The sequence below is a fragment of the Thunnus albacares genome, chromosome 17 (assembly GCF_914725855.1).
Source record: "Thunnus albacares chromosome 17, fThuAlb1.1, whole genome shotgun sequence".
NCBI lineage: Eukaryota > Metazoa > Chordata > Actinopteri > Scombriformes > Scombridae > Thunnus > Thunnus albacares.
The window spans coordinates 12,318,481-12,335,530 of record NC_058122.1 but is presented as its reverse complement, the minus strand read 5'-3'; the positions used below and the strand labels follow the sequence as shown (position 1 = coordinate 12,335,530).

General features: G+C 36.3%; 1 pseudogene and 5 gene segments (V, D, J or C); all 6 read right to left on the bottom strand.

Annotated features, from left to right (window-relative positions):
* Nucleotides 1-1,634: 1,634 nt before the first annotated feature.
* LOC122966504 lies at nucleotides 1,635-2,203 on the bottom strand. The segment is given in 2 exon segments: nucleotides 1,635-2,074; nucleotides 2,155-2,203. Coding segments are annotated over 2 exon segments (363 nt in total).
* Nucleotides 2,204-4,065: 1,862 nt separating this feature from the next.
* LOC122966939 lies at nucleotides 4,066-4,590 on the bottom strand. The segment is given in 2 exon segments: nucleotides 4,066-4,421; nucleotides 4,514-4,590. Coding segments are annotated over 2 exon segments (399 nt in total).
* Nucleotides 4,591-7,974: 3,384 nt separating this feature from the next.
* LOC122966492 lies at nucleotides 7,975-8,522 on the bottom strand. The segment is given in 2 exon segments: nucleotides 7,975-8,381; nucleotides 8,474-8,522. Coding segments are annotated over 2 exon segments (444 nt in total).
* Nucleotides 8,523-12,835: 4,313 nt separating this feature from the next.
* On the bottom strand, nucleotides 12,836-13,380 carry LOC122966555 (annotated as a pseudogene).
* Nucleotides 13,381-13,886: 506 nt separating this feature from the next.
* Nucleotides 13,887-16,307, bottom strand: LOC122966938. The segment is given in 3 exon segments: nucleotides 13,887-14,222; nucleotides 15,498-15,713; nucleotides 16,289-16,307. Coding segments are annotated over 3 exon segments (546 nt in total).
* Nucleotide 16,308: 1 nt separating this feature from the next.
* On the bottom strand, nucleotides 16,309-16,872 carry LOC122966493. The segment is given in 2 exon segments: nucleotides 16,309-16,699; nucleotides 16,796-16,872. Coding segments are annotated over 2 exon segments (411 nt in total).
* Nucleotides 16,873-17,050: the final 178 nt, after the last annotated feature.

The window sequence follows — 17,050 nt, the reverse complement described above, 5'->3', positions numbered from 1 at the left end:
GATTCTCCAGGTTGTTTAACTGCTGGTTCAGATTCTGTCAGAGTCTGACCATCAACACCTGTCAAGACAAAAAGAAAACTGTTATATAAGTTTTTAACTTTTTGAAGATGGTCTTCAACTCAAGATCAAAATCTTCACCTGCCCAGCAGAGAGTTAAAAGCAGCAGTCCTGTCCTATAGTCCATCATGTTAAACTGTGTGTCCACTGTTCTCTGTCATCCTCTCTGCAGTCAGATAAGTAGAGGTGGAAGACATTAAAGTTTTGCATTGACTCCTCCTCACGGGGGGGAAACAACTGGACTGGAGACTGAATTTGGATCTCAGTTATTTGGTTAAACTGGGGAATTAATGTGCAGGCTTCAGTCAATTTAACTTTTGTCTGACATGTTTTAGTTTAATATGTGTATAATGTCTATAAGTATTGCCGCTACAACATTTCTTTAAATAAAATTAAAAATGTTAATCTTAATTCAAACATGAGACCCCTTATTTAAATGATTTAAAAAAAAAAATCATCATCAAGGTTATACTCCCTCTGAGCATAATGGGCAGCAGATGAGAGCATAAAATAATATAAATATTCTATTGTTTTAATCAGCAACATACTGCCATTTGAAATCTGCTTTATTATCATCTGACTAAGTAAAACCATCGACCAGTGCTCTGAATATATTTTGGACTGAGGTCACCTCTGATCCATGAAGTTCACTCTCAATTTTTTTTCAACTTGTTTCCCTTTTAAAAGTCATTTCATGAAATGTAAAGTTTGTACTTGTGAATGTGACATTTGCTATTTAAATTATGATTTGACAGTTGAAAGAACTCAGTCTATTTATTTGAATGATGTAAGATCAGAAAGAGCATAAAAACTACCAACAAGTTTAAAATATAAAGAAAGAAAGATGTCACTGTCATCATATGTACCTACTTGTTGTCTGTGGATGTTTTTGTGCAGCTGCCTCACTGTCTTCAGTCACTGGGTTTCATCGAGCACAGAAGTAAACAGCAGAATCTTCTGCTGTCAGGCTATTGATCTCAAGGTACTGATTGCTGCTGGACACATTTTCAATCATGATGAAACAGCTTTGAAAATAGCTGGCATAGCTTGCAGAGTTTCTGCCTGTGTTCATCCTCCCAATCCACTCCAGAGCTTTGCCTGGTCTCTGTCTTATCCAGTGAATAAAGTAGTCTGTCATGTCAAATCCAGATATGACACATGACATCTTCACTGTCTCTCCAGGTCTTTTCACCTCAGAAGGAGACTGGTCCAGTTTGATCTCACTCTGAACTCCTGTAAACAAAGAAATGAAGATCATCATCCATCAAACTTGAAAATCACATGTTGGACATTTAAAAAAGAAGTAAAAGAATTGTTTTTCTTACCATGAATAATAACTACAAACATTAAACTCAAGGCAAGTGTAATTTTTATTCTGTAATAAACACTGTGGTTCAGTGCTTTTCATTGAGTGTTTCTAATTTGTATAAAACTGTTGTTTTGCTACAAACTACTATATGACATTTGCTGTTGGTGTGTTTATAGGGAAGAAAGAGTTTGCATAGACCTCCCTCTACAGGTTTAAAAAGGAAATATGCAACACAGATACATTTTCTTAAGTAGAGTATCTACAACAACAGGTTTTAAAATGACAAGTATACTACTACTTTCAACTTAATTGAAGTTACGTCATTATATGAGGTAGTTGAGGCCTATCAGGATGAGTATTGTAGGATTTTGTACAGCTGCTCAACCAACTCCAGTTACTGTGGCTCTCGAGCACAATGATAAACAGCAGAATCTTCAATCTTCAGACTGTTCATCTGCAGATACAGCTCCTGTCTGCTGTCGTCTCTGGAGATGGTGAACCGGCCTTCAACTGACTGAGAGTAGGAGATTTTGCCACTGTCATATCTGATATAAGCAACCTTCTCCAGTCCTTTTCCAGGAGCCTGTCTGACCCAGCTCATGCTGTAGTCACTAAATGTGAATCCAGATGTTGTACAGGTCAGTTTGTGGGATTCTCCAGGTTGTTTAACTGCTGGTTCAGATTCTGTCAGAGTCTGACCATCAACACCTGTCAAGACAAAAAGAAAACTGTTATATAAGTTTTTAACTTTTTGAAGATGGTCTTCAACTCAAGATCAAAATCTTCACCTGCCCAGCAGAGAGTTAAAAGCAGCAGTCCTGTCCTATAGTCCATCATGTTAAACTGTGTGTCCACTGTTCTCTGTCATCCTCTCTGCAGTCAGATAAGTAGAGGTGGAAGACATTAAAGTTTTGCATTGACTCCTCCTCACGGGGGGGAAACAACTGGACTGGAGACTGAATTTGGATCTCAGTTATTTGGTTAAACTGGGGAATTAATGTGCAGGCTTCAGTCAATTTAACTTTTGTCTGACATGTTTTAGTTTAATATGTGTATAATGTCTATAAGTATTGCCGCTACAACATTTCTTTAAATAAAATTAAAAATGTTAATCTTAATTCAAACATGAGACCCCTTATTTAAATGATTTAAAAAAAAAAATCATCATCAAGGTTATACTCCCTCTGAGCATAATGGGCAGCAGATGAGAGCATAAAATAATATAAATATTCTATTGTTTTAATCAGCAACATACTGCCATTTGAAATCTGCTTTATTATCATCTGACTAAGTAAAACCATCGACCAGTGCTCTGAATATATTTTGGACTGAGGTCACCTCTGATCCATGAAGTTCACTCTCAATTTTTTTTCAACTTGTTTCCCTTTTAAAAGTCATTTCATGAAATGTAAAGTTTGTACTTGTGAATGTGACATTTGCTATTTAAATTATGATTTGACAGTTGAAAGAACTCAGTCTATTTATTTGAATGATGTAAGATCAGAAAGAGCATAAAAACTACCAACAAGTTTAAAATATAAAGAAAGAAAGATGTCACTGTCATCATATGTACCTACTTGTTGTCTGTGGATGTTTTTGTGCAGCTGCCTCACTGTCTTCAGTCACTGGGTTTCATCGAGCACAGAAGTAAACAGCAGAATCTTCTGCTGTCAGGCTCTTGATCTCAAGGTACTGATTGCTGCTGGACACATTTTCAGTCATGATGAAACAGCTTTGAAAGGAGCTGGCATAGATAGCAGAGTTTCTGCCTGCGTTCATCCTCTCAATTCACTCCAGAGCTTTGCCTGGTCTCTGTCTTATTCACTGAATATAGTAGTCTGTCATGTCAAATCCAGATATGATACATGACATCGTCACTGTCTCTCCAGGTCTTTTCACCTCAGAGGGAGACTGGTCCAGTTTGATCTCACTCTGAACTCCTGTAAACAAAGAAATGAAGATCATCATCCATCAAACTTGAAAATCACATGTTGGACATTTAAAAAAGAAGTAAAAGAATTGTTTTTCTTACCATGAATAATAACTACAAACATTAAACTCCAGGCAAGTGTAATTTTGTATTCTGTAATAAACACAATGGTTCAGTGATTTTTATTGAGTGTTTCTAATTTGTATAAAACTGTTGTTTTGCTACAAACTACTATATGACATTTGCTGTTGGTGTTTTTATAGGGAAGAAAGAGTTTGCATAGACCTCCCTCTACAGGTTTAAAAAGGAAATATGTAACACAGATACATTTTCATAAGTAGAGTATCTACAACAACAGAAGAAAATATAAAATATCCAAATCCTGTCAGCTAATTTGTGACCTGGTGGAAAAGGAGTTCAACAATCTTTAATTGATGGTGTAGCAAGTTACAGCTGTGTTTCCTTTTGGCCAAATAAGAAAAAGGAAATGTGCACCCTATATGTGTATTTGTTCCTGCCTTTAAAGAGATAGAGCTATCATTCATTTTGTCAGATAATATTTTAGTTTCCCCACAATACAGAAACAAAAACATATATATAGAAAAATGTGTCATATCCTTTATGTATTGATGTCAAATGCAGTTGAAGTCAAATGATATCTACATTTCATACTCAACTCTTCTTCTGTCTATGAGGAAAAATGCCTCTACTGTTCTGTGAATTCCATAAATACAATTATTTATCAACTAAGCAGAGAGCACTATCTTTATTAATGTTCAAATTTAGAACATGCTGTGTGTGTTTCAGTCACATGAATCTCTGGGTATTTAGCTGTGTGAGCTGTGTCCTCAGGCCGCAGATTCTGTCCTTTAATAGTCACTGTTCTAGCAGAAGTGTCTCTGCTGTAGCTGAACTTGTTCTTCAGAGCATTATTTTGACGAGGAGTACCTCCTCCCCACTGATGGAAAATCCAGTCCATTGGTTTTCCTTCACGCTGTCTGATCCAACCTGTTGCATAGCTGCTATCAGTCAGAGAATAACCAGAGACCTGACAGGTGATGGTCAAAGACTGTCCAGGCTGCACAACCATTGAGTCTGGCTGGATGAGATCAATACTGTACACACCTGTGGAAAGAGAAATCAACATTATCTCCATCATCTGACTATTCAGTGTTTCTAATGTGTTTATTAGTGTGAATCCACTGAAAGCTCCTCACAGTATCCAGCTGCCAGCAGCAGCATCAGAGCTGCAGAGAACATGGTTGATGTTGAAGCTGAAGTGATGTGAGCTCTTCTGTCCTCTCACTGACACACACACACACACACACTTCACTTCCTTATAAATCACATGTATTTGTATATTGTTCAATAATTTATTGCATTTTATTTAAATAGATTCTGTTGAAGGTGAAAAGATCAGCATTTCTCCTCAAATCCAGACTGAAGTAGAAAATAAATAATTGAATCAAATAAAGTTATTGTTGAATTACATTGTTATAAAGAACATTTATATAGACCTGAGTTCATTCATCATTTTGATTTTTAAAAATCATAAAAAGTTTAAGGTTAATGTGAATTTTTACTTCAGGTAGTAGGCAGGTAGGCAGTACATCAGAGTTTTTTACAGCCAAGATTTTACTATTTTAGTTGTATTTTTTGTTGTATTTTATTTCATATTTTCTAAATCTCTGTGAGAAAGGAAAAATGAAGACAAGAAAGAGAAAGAAAAATTAAAAATATATATATTTTAAAGTAAAGAAAAATTAAATGTCAACAATCCACAAATATTTTACTGTGTGTCTGTATTTACAGTATATATCTATCTAATTACTGCAGTGAAGTAACAGGGGAAATATTCAAATAGCATGAAGACTCGAGTTTGTTCTGGTTAGATGGAGGTTTGGAGCTTTGAATACAAAAGTTTGAATGTTTTCAGTTTTTGCAGATGTTTGAAGTCACATGTAGCCCAAACAAACTTGGAGACTCTGAACAGATGTTCAGGAACTGAAACCTGTGTGATGATCTGCATAAAACTATTTGTTTCCCTTAAAAGATAATTAAAAAAGATAATTATATTAGTTTAAAACAATCTTTAGTGGGATGTCTGTGAGATAATTTGACAATGTTGACAGTTTAATGTTGTTGCTGAAGTAGTTTGAAACTTCATTGATACCATACAAAACATCCTGTTTTATATTCAGTGAGTATTGAAGCTTTGATTTCATATTAATTCTGCAAACTGAGAAAAGGTGAAATAATCAGACTGTTAATAATTAACTCTCAGGTTAAACATTTAGACAAAACATTTAACTGCAAAACTAATGTTTTAATTCAGTGATTATCTTATCTTTTAAGCTAAGGGTGTAAAACACACTTAAAATAAAAAAATAAAAAAATAATAAAATAAAATAAAATAAAACTCTGTCTCTCACCCTGGTTCCAAACCAGAGACCCCCCACAACACTGCAGCTTTCCATTTCTTTTCTTCTCTGTTTTTTCTTCTTTCTTTTTTATCCTCTCTTTCTTCTTCTCTTTCCTTCCCTCTGCTCTCTTCCCTCTATATCCTTACACACCAACATTAACACACACAGACACACACACATCACGTGCATTTTGTACTGAGCCAAAAGTGTATTTATTTATTTTTATTTATTAATTTATTTTCATGTTATTGTTTTCTTGGGGTTACTGTCTGGTCCTTTTTGCTCCTCCTGTATATACTGTCCTGTGTCATAAGGGTTTCATGTTAATCACTTGTCCTGCACTCAATTTGTGTTATTCACACTCTGCACTAAATAAATGGGAAAAAAAACAAACAAAAAACTTTTCTGTCTTGTTCAAATACTGAGTCCAAAAACTGTAACTGATCGTAATCTCTTGAGTGTCAGACATCTTAATTTAAGCTCTTTGGTAAGGCCCAAAGAAATATCACATTGTTCTCCAAAGATGAATAGGAGTAGAGGAATTACAAAATTTTCTTGAACTACTTAAACTGAAGACATTAATCACATGAGATAGTTATTGTGATCTATCATCCTAGTAAGGAGAACTATTGTAGGATTTTGTACAGCTGCTCAACCAACTCAGTCACTGTGAGTGTCGAGCACAATAATAAACAGCAGAATCTTCAGTCTTCAGACTGTTCATCTGCAGATACACCTGCTCTCTGCTGTTGTCTCTGGAGATGGTGAACCGGCCTTGAACTGACTGAGAGTAGTATTGGGTGCTACCACTTGGTTGACTGACGAGTGCAACCCACTCCAGTCCTTTTCCAGGAGCCTGTCTGATCCAGTGCATAGCGTAGTCACTGAATGTGAATCCAGAGGCTGTACAGATCAGTTTGTGGGATTCTCCAGGCTTTTTAATCACTGGTTCAGATTCTGTCAGAGTCTGACCATCAACACCTGTCAAGACAAAAAAGGAAACAGTTATTAGCAGTAAGCTTTAAACTTTCTTATGATGTCTTCACCTTACTGCTGGAGTCATCTCTGGAGATGGTGAATCTACCCTGGACTGACTGGGAGTAATAGATAGAGGAACTAGCTGTGTGTATAAAAGTGATCATCTCTGGTCCTTTACCAGGTCAAAGTCAAACCCAGATGTTGTGCAGGTGAGTTTGTGGGATTCTTCAGGTTTTTTAACTGCTGGTTCAGACTCTGTTATGGTCTGACCTTCAACAGCAGTTAAAACAAACAGAACAACTACCAAAAGTGCCCGCTTTCTATAAGCCATGTTAACAGTGTGCTTAGTATTTCAAATCCCTTCATGTATAATGTTAACTGGACCCCTAAGAATTTGTTTACAGGAGCTCCTCCTACATCACTGCTTTGAAAGTCAAGTTTAAAGTTGAGAACACCACACAAAATAAAACAGCATTTATATAGTTTGACAACTATGAAATACTCATTTAAAACATTTAAAAAGATTTGTTTTGCTAAACTGCTGCAGCTGATTTATACAAACTTTTTATGGGTTTTAGTGTTTGTAGTTAGGTAGAAAATGTCTGCTGGCTTATCATTCAAATGATTTACATGAATGTGATCTTTGCTATCACATTGAAGACAAGTAAACAAAACAGTGGAAAATGTGGACAGTTAAGTGTGTTTACAACTGAAAAACACTTTTGACATCCATTTATCCTCTTAGTTCACAGCCTTTGCAGTTCTCTGTGTATATTATACTGTGGTTTTAATCCCACTCCAAACTAAGAAATGTTCATCAACTGCCTTCAGACTCTTAAATCTCAGTTTAGATAGTTAGAAAAGTAATTTAACTACACAAATGCTGTTTACTGTTTAGCAGTGGTCTTCTCTGAGAAATGGTTTTACTGAGGCTCTTATATGGAATAAGCAATAAATGCTTATTTAGTATTATTATTTGTACATTTAAATCGCTGTTAGGAAATACACTTTTAATCCCCATTCAAAACCCCATTAATGGTTCTCAAAATGTGTTTGGTTAGTTGACATGTTTTAGTTTAATGTGTGTAAAATGTGTCCATAAGTATTTCTAAGTATTATTATTAAATTCATGTTTAGACATGAGACACATTAACATGCATGGCTTATTGAAATCAGTTTAAACATGATTTATTTTGTCTATTTTGTTTCTCATTACTCCCTGTGAGCATAATTGGCAGCAGATAAGAAGATAATATAAATATTCTATTGTTTTAGTCACCAACATACTGCTACTTGAAAACTGCTTCATCTCTGATCAAATGTTGTGTCTGTGGAGGTTTTTGTGCAGCTGCTTCACTGTCTTCAGTCACTGTGACTCTTCGAGCACAGAAGTAAACAGCAGAATCTTCTGCTGTCAGACTCGTCACCTCCAGGTACTGATTGCTGCTGGACGCAGTTTCAGTTATGATGAAACGGCTTTGAAAGGAGCTGGCATAGATAGCAGAGTTTGAACCTGTGTCCATCCTCCCAATCCACTCCAGAGCTTTACCTGGTCTCTGTCTTATCCAGTGAATATAGTAGTCTGTCAGGTTATAACCAGATATGACACATGACATCTTCACTGTCTCTCCAGGTCTTTTCACCTCAGAGGGAGACTGGTCCAGTTTGATCTCACTCTGAACTCCTGTAAGCAAAGAAATGAAGATCATCATCCATGAAACTTGAAAATCACAGGTTAGACATTTACAAAAGAAGCAAAAGAATTGGTTTTCTTACCATGAATAGTAACTACAAACAATAAAATCCAGACAATTGTGTTTTTCATTCTGTAATAAACACTGTGGTTCAGTGCTTTCTGGGATTCTCCATGCAGCTTTACCACAGGTCCGGAGTCAGTCAGAGTCTAACTGCAAACACCTAGAGAAGAAAGCAGTTTGATCAAAACAGAGCCAAACAAAATCTATTGAAATAGAAAAAGATGTGTGCAGAGATGTCGTATTCAGCAGAAATGACTGATAGCATCAGAAAAGTTAAACATGTAGCTACAGTCATCGTGAAAATTTGTTGTATGTCAGGTTGGTGGTTTGATTTGTCTTCAGTTTGCAGTGACATAAAATAGATGGAAGGATCAAGATTTGCATTGACTCCTCCTCACACTGCTGAAATTTTTTAAAGTATTTTCATGGGAAATCTTCAGATGGGCCAATAAATCTTCAGGTCACCCACAACTTAGCATTAAACTCAAAATTTATAAGAGAAAGACTCAAAGAAATACACTGGAAGCTGAGTTCAATGTGAATAAGTTTACTGTGCATAAAAAGCAATATAAAGCAAATCGAGGCCTTCATCCTGGGATAAAGAACCTAATGCAAAATCATACAACATTATATTATATACCTCTCATAACCCCTCCTAATGTGGAGGTTATTTTCTCAACTCCACCTCGTTTGACCTTGACACTTTGGTAATAATCCAGGCATGATTCATCTCAGGAACAATGGTGTCTCAAACTTCTCTAACATATATCCATTGCACCTGGCTTAGAAATAATACTTTCTCAGCATCTTACACATTCCTCACAATAAAAATGGGCCTAACAGCCTTCAATCATCACACACAGAGAACCAAAATGTGACATTACTGATCATCCCCCTTCCCAACTTCCCTAGGAACCGTCTCTTATTGATGTAAATGTTATCTTTGCACAGTTACTAGCGCGACCGTTTGTTGGGGACATCTGTCTCCACCACAGTATCTTGCCTAATATTTGCTTATTATATGTGTTTTTAAATGAGATTTGAGGTGTTGTCAGACAACACATGAACATTTGGTGTCTGATTCCAAGCATACAGCTTGTAACAAACAAACAAAATTAGATAGTAGGGATGTGCAGAGGGCCCAGTATTTGTATCTATATTTGTTGAGGCAACAAAATTATTTATGTTTGTATTTGTAATTGAATAAAAGTGGAAAAAGTTGTAAAAATACAGTTTTTGTTTTAAATACACTTTTAATTTTAGGATATTAAAGTGTTAAAATAAGTGGTTATGAAGAAACTGTCTCACGAAGGAGGTCCCCACAGTGAGTCTCAAACTCCAGTCTCCCAGATAATAGACGACTGCACTGAGCTGAAACAAAGTGCATTGCACATGTGCAGACAGACCTCTAACTATTTATACACCCATAACACAGAGACCGCACATTGTGTAACATAATTCATGGCATTTACTGCCTATTTTTTACAACCTAACTTTGTGGAAAGGAGAAGGGGTACAACAGGTTATGGAGAGTCACTTGAGAGGACTTTTCTTGTGTCAGCAGTTCAGCTGTGTTTATCTCTGGGGAACACCCCCAACTCCGGGAGTGATGTCCAAATTAGGTCATGTAGCAGGTGGATGTGACTCTCCTCTTTGAGACCTGCTGATAGACTTAAGAGTGGAGCAGAGGACAGAGACTGAGATAGGAATGAAACCGACCTGCGTGCTATATGACATGTTTTTTTTCTCCCCAAAAGCAAATAATTTTTAAAATATTTGTATAAAGTAAATGTTCATAAAAAAACACTATTTGTGCTTTGCCAAATAACATAATTGTATTCAGGCACACCCCTATTAGATAGCACAAGCAACATATTCATTTCAATAATTCATGGCAAAAAGAAAAACTGAACAGAGGATTGTGATACATTTTTGGTCATTATATGGTGAGAAGTGAGGAACAAATTTGGTGTCAGGATTACATCCATCTTTCAAACTGCATCTCTTGTTCACGGTTACAAGGTGAAGCTTTTCTCAGTGGACACTAAACAAGACAGGTCAAAACATAAAGGTCAAACTCCATCAGCAATTGAACAAGTTCAAATATCCATTTCACCAAAGTTGCATATGTGTTGACTGTGTGAGGAAACCACCACAGACACTCAGAGAAAACCCAGATCCTCACAGTGGATTTGAAGCCAGGACCTTCTTGCTGTGAGGTGAGAGTGCTAAACATTGAACCACTGTGCCATCCCATCTATCAGGGTGAAAATATTAACACTAACTGTGCTCAAGACAAATGAAACAATCTCTTTTCATCACTATCATTTCAATCCAAGATCATTACTGTGATCATTAACACAGTCAGTCCTTGTCTGCCCTCTAGAGTTTAAAATGAGGGACTGTAACTCTTTTCTATTTCAACATATACAGTAACTCACATATGAATCCCAAGAATAAAGAAATATTGTTGTATTTGAATCTCTGCCAAACATACCTAGCAGTTTCTGCCTTTCAACTTGTGTATGCTGGGATACACTCTGCACTCACAGCACTGACGTGACATGAACAGGGAGAAGAAGGAGCAGATTTAGATATAGATGACTGATGATACTGTGATGATAGTTTGGTAACATAGATATCTGAGTGATAACCTTTTATTTACGTGAATAAGTGTGAATGATTGTCCACATGTTTGTGGTCTTTGTTTCTTCTTTGTTAAGTACTGTTTTGTCTGGCTTTTATATTTCAGCTTATTAAGTTTCAATCTGCACTTCGTCATGTTTTACTTGTGCAGCCTTAAAAGGTTTTAAAACGACGACAACTATACTACTACTTTCAACTTAAATGAAGTTACATCATTATATGAGGTAGTTGAGGCCTATCAGGATGAGTATTGTAGGATTTTGTACAGCTGCTCAACCAACTCCAGTCACTGTGGCCATCGAGCACAATAATAAACAGCAGAATCTTCAGTCTTCAGACTGTTCATCTGCAGATACACCTGCTGTCTGCTGTCGTCTCTGGAGATGGTGAACCGGCCTTGAACTGACTGAGAGTAGGAGATTTTGCCACTGTCATATCTGATATAAGCAATCCACTCCAGTCCTTTTCCAGGAGCCTGTCTGATCCAGTTCATGCTGTAGTCACTAAATGTGAATCCAGATGTTGTACAGGTCAGTTTGTGGGATTCTCCAGGTTGTTTAACTGCTGGTTCAGATTCTGTCAGAGTCTGACCATCAACACCTGTCAAGACAAAAAGAAAACTGTTATATAAGTTTTTAACTTTTTGAAGATGGTCTTCAACTCAAGATCAAAATCTTCACCTGCCCAGCAGATGGTTAAAAGCAGCAGTCCTGTCCTATAGTCCATCATGTTAAACTGTGTGTCCACTGTTCTCTGTCATCCTCTCTGCAGTCAGATAAGTAGAGGTGGAAGACATCAAGGTTTTGCATTGACTCCTCCTCACAGGGAGGAAACAACTAGACTGGACTTGGCCAGCATTTTGATTGGCTGTTAAAATTACAGTATAAACTGTATTTGTGCTTCCAGCCAAATGCGTTATGATTCATGCATGATGTCTTTTGACATCAGACTTTTGATCTGAAAATAAAAGTAATAATAATTAGAAGCACATATATAACAGAAAAAATGTTGCAAGATTTTGTTGCCAACTCTGAATTAACAGATGCAGGGTTTCCTAAAACACACAGCAAGCTGCTCACAACTGTATTATCATCCAAACAACAAATATTTTCATACTGTACTTACACGAGCAGATAATTTAATTAATGAAATAATAGGCACTAATGTTAAGTATATGCAGGAGTAAAAACAGCAATATGGGCATTTAAATATTCTGATATTCATCCATCTGTCTGGCAAGGAGCAAAAGGCCAAACATACTGAGAGCATTATATGGTCATCAGTATCACCATATAAATGTTTAATTCACTGAAAGAGTGTTACAGTAATGCTGCTGTGATTAGATTTTAAACTCTTGATTAAAACTCTTGAGGTTACTGTAGAGAAACTAACTTTTTGTCAGATGCAGGCCTTTAGAAAGACCACATGTTACTGTAGTTGAATTTGTTTTATGGTTCATTTTGCATTTTTGAAAATGCAGAATCTACTGTGAGCCATTAATGGTGGGAGATAGATAAAAGTACTGAGTAACTAATTACTGAACTTCTAAATGTATTTTTTATTTCATAATCTCACAGTCCTAAATATGATGTTTACATTTAGCAGGTGATTTTTGTACTGTACATGTGTTGCTTGTTTGTGTCTCTAGAAGACAGAAACACAGCTGCATCTGTCCTCTACTGTAAGTGTCTGTTGGATGTGTGGCTGCCTGAGAGGTTTTTGTTCAGGTCTGCTGATGGTTTGTGTTATTGTGGGTCTCTGGCACAGTAATACACAGCAGTGTCTTCAGGCTGTAGATTCTGTCCATTTAGAGTCACTCTGTTGCTGGAAGAGTCTAAGTTGACACTGAACTTGTTCTTTAGTGAATCTTTGACAGTTGTGTCAGAACTCATCCACTCCAGTTCTTTCCCTGCAGGCTGATCCAGTGTGTGTAATAGCTGCTAAGAGAATAAGAGACCTGACAGGTGATGGTCAGACGTTGACCTGGCTGCACAGTCACTGAGGCTGGCTGTGTCAACTGTTCACACTTCACACCTGTTAAAAGAAGAAAATGTTTTTTTTACAAATGATCAAGTTACACTGCAAAAGAAGAACTGCTGACTATGACAAATCCAGAGAGACTCACAGGATCCAGCTGCCAACAGCAGCAGCAGAGCTACAGAGAACATGGTTTATGGTGAAGCTGAAGAGATGTGAGCTTCTGATCCTCTTTCACCTCCACTGACAGTCTCATGAGAAATCTTTATAACTGCGTAACAAGGAAGATCACTGAGTTTGCATAGAATCAAATATAGAGCATAAGAATATGTGACAAACTGGAGCTAAATAGAGGAAGTTGTTATTAATATTATTTTCTTCACACTGTCTTGAAATAATAATTTCAGTGTCCTTTTGAATTATTATTTCACAGACGTAGAATCAAGGCCTTGATTCCGATATTTAAATATTCATCACCAACTCACTTATATCTAAACAGTTTATTAATGATAGCAGTTTTATCACTCATTTAATCAACTCAAGTCCCTGTATTTAATGAAACATGTCAAGTGTTTCAAATAATGCATTTCTACTTTTGTACAAAAAAATATTTTATTGATACCCAAATGTATTTTTGAGAAATTGAAACATTTTGTAAATTCAAATATAATTTTATACAATTTAATTTTACTATAATTTTTAAGGAGGATCATATTGCTACTTATGTCCTTAAAATGTATATTTAATGTCATATTTTGTGTAATTGAAAATAAAACCATATTCACTGAAGTCAGCATTGTAATAAATGGTGGTGGTAAATAGAGGAGGTGATATTTATATGACTCTCTTATTACTGTCGGTAATACAGTAATAAACTGCTGTGTCTTCAGTCTTCAGACTGTTCATCTGCAGATAGACCTTACTGCTGGAGTCATCTCTGGAGATGGTGAATCTACCCTGGACTGACTGGGAGTAATAGATAGAAGAACTAGATGTGTGTATAAAAGTGATCCTCTCTGGTCCTTTACCAGGAGCCTGTCTGACCCACACTGAGTTTCCAAAGTCAAACCCAGATGTTGTGCAGGTGAGTCTGTGGGATTCTTCAGGTTGTTTAACTGCTGGTTCAGACTCTGTTATGGTCTGACCTTCAACAGCAGTTAAAACAAACAGAACAACTACCAAGAGTGCCCGCTTTCTATAAGCCATGTTAACAGTGTGCTTAGTATTTCAAATCCCTTCATGTATAATGTTAACTGGACCCCTGAGAATTTGTTTACAGGAGCTCCTCCTACATCACTGCTTTGAAAGTCAAGTTTAAAGTTGAGAACACAACACAAAATAAAACAGCATTTATATAGTTTGACAACTATGAAATTCTCATTTAAAACATTTAAGAAAGATTTGTTTTGCTAAAGTTTCATATATTTATGAAGAGTTTTATATAATTTTATTTTGTTACTGCAAACACCAGAGATGTGAAAGCAAAATAATCTAAATAGTATCGATACTTGAGTTTGCTGCAGCTGATTTATACAAACTTTTTATGGGTTTTAGTGTTTGCATATTGCAGATGTTTGTTCTAATGGAAATTAAATAAGGAACTGAAACCTTGTATAACCACATGCAAAAAGATATATATATATATTTGCTGTAGTTAGGTAGAAAATGTCTGCTGGCTTATCGGTCAAATAATTTACGTGAATGTGATCTTTGCTATCACATTGAAGACAAGTAAACAAAACAGTGGAAAATGTGGACAGTTAAGTGTGTTTACAACTGAAAAACACTTTTGACAACCATTTATCTTCTTAGTTCACAGCCTTTGCAGTTCTCTGTGTATATTGTACTGAAGTTTTAACCCCACTCCAAAGAAATGTTCATCAACTGCCTTCAGACTCTTAAATCTCAGTTTAGATGGTTAGAAATGGTTTTACTGAGGCTCTTATATGGAATTTATTTAGTATTATTATTTGTACATTCATATCACTGTTAGGAAATACACTTTTAATCCCCATTCAAAACCCCATTAATGGTTCTCAAAATGTGTTTGGTTAGTTGACATGTTTTAGTTTAATGTGTGTAAAATGTGTCCATAAGTATTACTATTAAATTCATGTTCAGACATGAGACACATTAACATGCATGGCTTATTGAAATCAATTTAAACATGATTTATTTTGTTATCAAGTTTCTCATTACTCCCTGTGAGCATAATTGGCAGCAGATAAGAAGATAATATAAATATTCTATTGTTTTAGTCACCAACATACTGCTACTTGAAAACTGCTTCATCTCTGGTCAAATGTTGTGTCTGTGGAGGTTTTTGTGCAGCTGCTTCACTGTCTTCAGTCGCTGTGACTCTTCGAGCACAGAAGTAAACAGCAGAATCTTCTGCTGTCAGACTCTTCACCTCCAGGTACTGAAACGGCTTTGAAAGGAGCTGGCATAGCTAGCAGAGTTTGAACCTGTGTCCATCCTCCCAATCCACTCCAGAGTTTTACCTGGTCTCTGTCTTATCCAGTGAATATAGTATCTTGTCAGGCTGTAACCAGATATGATACATGACATCTTCACTGTCTCTACAGGTCTTTTCACCTCAGAGGGAGACTGGTCCAGTTTGATCTCACTCTGAACTCCTGTGAGCAAAAAAATTGAAGATCATCATTCATCAAACTTGAAAATCACAGGTTTGACATTTACAAAAGAAGCAAAAGAATTGGTTTTCTTACAATGAATAGTAACTACAAACAATAAAATCCAGACAATTGTGTTTTTCATTCTGTAATAAACACTGTGGTTCAGTGCTTTCTGGTCAGAGTGTTTTAACAATGTATAAAACTCCTCTAGTTGTTCTGCTCCAAATTATATGACAGTTGCTATTGCTGTATTTTTATAAGAGTTTGCATAGACCTCCCTCTACAGGTTTAAAAAGGAAATATTCAACACAGATACATTTTCATGAGTAGAGTATCTACAACAACAGAGGAAAATGTAAAATATCAAATTCATGCTAGCTAATATCTGACCTGGTGGAGAAGGTGAACAAAACTTTTTTTTTCAACATTGACAATTTTTAATTCATGATGTAGCAAATTCATATATTCCAGTTTAGCCAAATAAAAAAGGAAATCTGCACCCTATTTGTTTCTGTCTTCAAAGATATAGAGGCTCTGTGAATTCCATAAATACAAATTGTTATCAAGTTTAGCACTATCTTTATTAATGTTCATATTTAAAACATGTTTGTGTGTGTTTCAGTCACATGAATCTCTGGGTATTTGTGCAGGTCTGTTGGTGGTTTGTATCACTGTGGGGCTGCGGACACAGTAATAAACAGCAGTGTCCTCAGGCTGCAGATTCAGTCCCTTTAATGTCACTGAACTATTAGAGGTGTGTGTGTAATAAAGAAACTTGTTCTTCAGAGCATTATTTTGCCAAAGGTCGCCTCCTCCACTCCGATGTATAATCCAGTCCATTGGTTTTCCTTCACGCTGTCTGATCCAACCTGGTGCATAGCTGTTATCAGTCAGAGAATAACCAGAGACCTGACAGGTGATGGTCAAAGACTGTCCAGGCTGCACAACCATTGAGTCTGGCTGGGTGAGATCAATACTGTACACAGCTGTGGAAAGAGAAATCAACATTATCTCCATCATTCATCTGACTATTCAGTGTTTCTAATGTGTTTATTAGTGTGAATCCACTGAAAGCTCCTCACAGGATCCAGCTGCCAGCAGCAGCATCAGAGCTGCAGAGAACATGGTTGATGTTGAAGCTGAAGTGATGTGAGCTCTTCTGTCCTCTCACTGACACACACACACACTTCACTTCCTTATGAATCACATGTATTTGCATATTGTTCAATAATTGATTACATTTTATTTAAATAGGTTCTGTTGAAGGTGAAAAGATCAGAATTTCTCCTCAAATCCAGACTGAAGTAGAAAGAAATAATTGAATCAAATAAAGTTAT